We start from the raw sequence: 2,500 nt of genomic DNA on the forward strand, positions 1-2,500 counted from the left end.
CATCCGACGTCTGGATGTCGACGTAGTAATGCTAGCTAGCTAACTAACTAGCTAGCCACTAACGTCAACCATCAACAGACGTCAACGCACAAGCTGTGTCAGGATTTCACCTTGAGAAGTTGCTGGTATGAACTTTTACATCGTCTGCCAAGGGAACTCCACTCACCGTATGCCACCGTCTGCCAACTTCCACACCTCTGCCATCTAGCTGCAGGCCTACGTTTCGCCACTGGACTGTCCAGGAGCAACGTACGGGAACATCATGCAAGCGACTTTTTAATCACCATGCCGGAGAGAAGAGAGAGCCGCCCACCGCCACCTCCACCGCCCCCTCATCTGCTGGCTGATCTGCTCAGCGGGGCCGAAAGGGGACCTGTGGACTAAACTGCTGGCGAAGCACTACACCTGCCTGTGGACTTATTGAGTGTTTTTTGTTTGTCTTTATCTTTGTCTGCATGAGCGCTGAGTCTGTTTGTTTTATGTCTGGTCTTGTTCTGTAAGTCTACTGTATTTGTGAAGACAGACTTGCTTTACTGTCTATTTGTCTGTCTGTTTATTTGTGTATGTCTTGGTGTGATGTCACAGGGACGCTGGCGATTACACCGCTCTGTCTTACACCTGTTTTGTGTCTTGTTATTTTGTAAATTGTTTGTTTATGTCTTGATGTCACGGGTACGCTGGCGACTACGCCGCTCCGTCCAGCATCGTTTGTCTTTATGTGTCAATGTCTTGTGTGTGGAGCGCTTTGGATTGTACTATGTACGTAGTTAAATGCGAAAAGCAACCTCATTGTCTTCACCTCACTGTAGATTCCTTCAGTGTTCTGGGTTCTAGTATTCCATACATGAGGACTTAGAATGAATGAGTATCCACAAAGTGTGGGTTTTGAATAGTGTGCAAGATGGGAATGTTTGGTGAGTGCTCTCTGACTGGCTCTGTGTGTGTGTGTGTGTGTGTCTGTGTGTGTGTGGGTTTTGAATAGCGTGCAAGATGGGAATGTTTGGTGAGTGCTGTCTGACTGGCTCTGTGTGTGTGTGTGTGTGTGTGTGTGTGTGTGTGTGTGTTGTGTGTGTGTGTGTGGGTTTTGAATTGCGTGCAAGATGTGAATGTTTGGTGAGTGCTCTCTGATTGGCTCTGTGTGTGTGCGTGTGCGTGTGCGTGTGCGTGTGGGTGTGGGTGTGGGTGTGTGTGGGTTTTGAATAGCGTGCAAGATGGGAATGTTTGGTGAGTGCTGTCTGACTGGCTCTCTGTGTGTGTGTGTGTGTGTGTGTGTGCGGGTTTTGAATAGCGTGCAAGATGTGAATGTTTGGTGAGTGCTCTCTGTGTTGGCTCTGTGTGTGTATGTGTGTGTGTTGTATGCGTGTGTGGGTTTTATGTGTGTGTGTGTGGGTTTTGAATAGCGTAGATGTGAATGTTTGGCGAATGCTCTCTGACTGGCTCTGTGTGTGTGTGTGTGTGTTCAAGTAAACGTTTGGAGAGAAGCAGACCTTGGGGGCATCAGACTCCCTCCTCTGAGCGAATCTCACACCTCCACATCTGTCGGAGCAGCACAGCTGCGCAAGAAAACACAACATCTGGCTGTGTGTGGGTCTGTGTGTGTGTGTGTGTGTGGAGACTGGAAGAGTGCTGTAGAGACCTCAAAGTGTACACAAAGCTCACCTGTCACTGATTGCTTTGCTTGAACAAGGCCGCTATTTAATGTACACGCGCGCTCACGTGCCAAAACAAAAGCAAACAGATCGAGCCCAAATCTGGACTGATTATCTGCCTGCTGATTGGCCAGCGGGAACCGAGCGCCAGCAACGGCAGCGGCGGAGGAAACCTGAAAACAAAAGGAGCACAACTTGATGAACACACACACGGACACACACGGACACACACACACACTTACACACACACACTTTCACACACACGCACGCACGCACACACACACACACACACACACACACACACACACACACACACACACACACACACACACACACGGACACAGACACACACACACACACTTACACACACACACTTTCACACACACACACACACACACACACACACGCACACACATACACACATACACACACACACACAACTTAGACAGATGACTACAAGATTGCCATTATAACCACCCCCAGATGCCTGCTGTGCACGGCTAACAGCTGATCATTCATCAGACATTAATAATGCCCATCTGCCCAGCTTGCGCGCACACACACACACACACATACACACACACACACACACACACACACACACATACACACACACACATACACACACACACACACACACACACACACTTGTTAGTGTGTGTGTGTGTAATTGATTCATCTGAATGTGTGTCCTATATAGTCCATACATTCATATATAAGTTTGTGTGGTGTATGATTCATTAGCCTGTAATGAGTCTGATTAGGGTGTAAGCTTACGTATATCACAGTGTATAAGTATGCATATTCAACCTAAATGTATGGATTTATCCCAGTGCATATGTATGCGTATT

The 2,500-nt window shown here is 47.8% G+C and overlaps 1 protein-coding gene across 6 annotated transcripts in view; it reads left to right on the top strand.

The window, feature by feature from the left end:
- sdccag8 (SHH signaling and ciliogenesis regulator sdccag8) overlaps window positions 1–2,500 on the top strand; it is a 40,049-nt gene that overhangs the window by 24,096 nt on the left and 13,453 nt on the right. For 2 of the 6 annotated variants that reach the window (XM_042066604.1, XM_042066606.1), the window contains exon 14: window positions 209–798. The exons of the other annotated variants lie outside the window; for them this stretch is intronic. In XM_042066604.1, coding sequence (XP_041922538.1) covers window positions 209–347 — 139 coding nt within the window. In that variant the 3' untranslated portion in view covers window positions 348–798. Of the gene's footprint in view, window positions 1–208; window positions 799–2,500 lie in introns of those variants that run through there. 6 annotated transcript variants of the gene reach the window in all.

The sequence above is a fragment of the Alosa sapidissima genome, chromosome 16 (genome assembly GCF_018492685.1).
Source record: "Alosa sapidissima isolate fAloSap1 chromosome 16, fAloSap1.pri, whole genome shotgun sequence".
Taxonomy (NCBI): Eukaryota; Metazoa; Chordata; class Actinopteri; order Clupeiformes; family Clupeidae; genus Alosa; species Alosa sapidissima.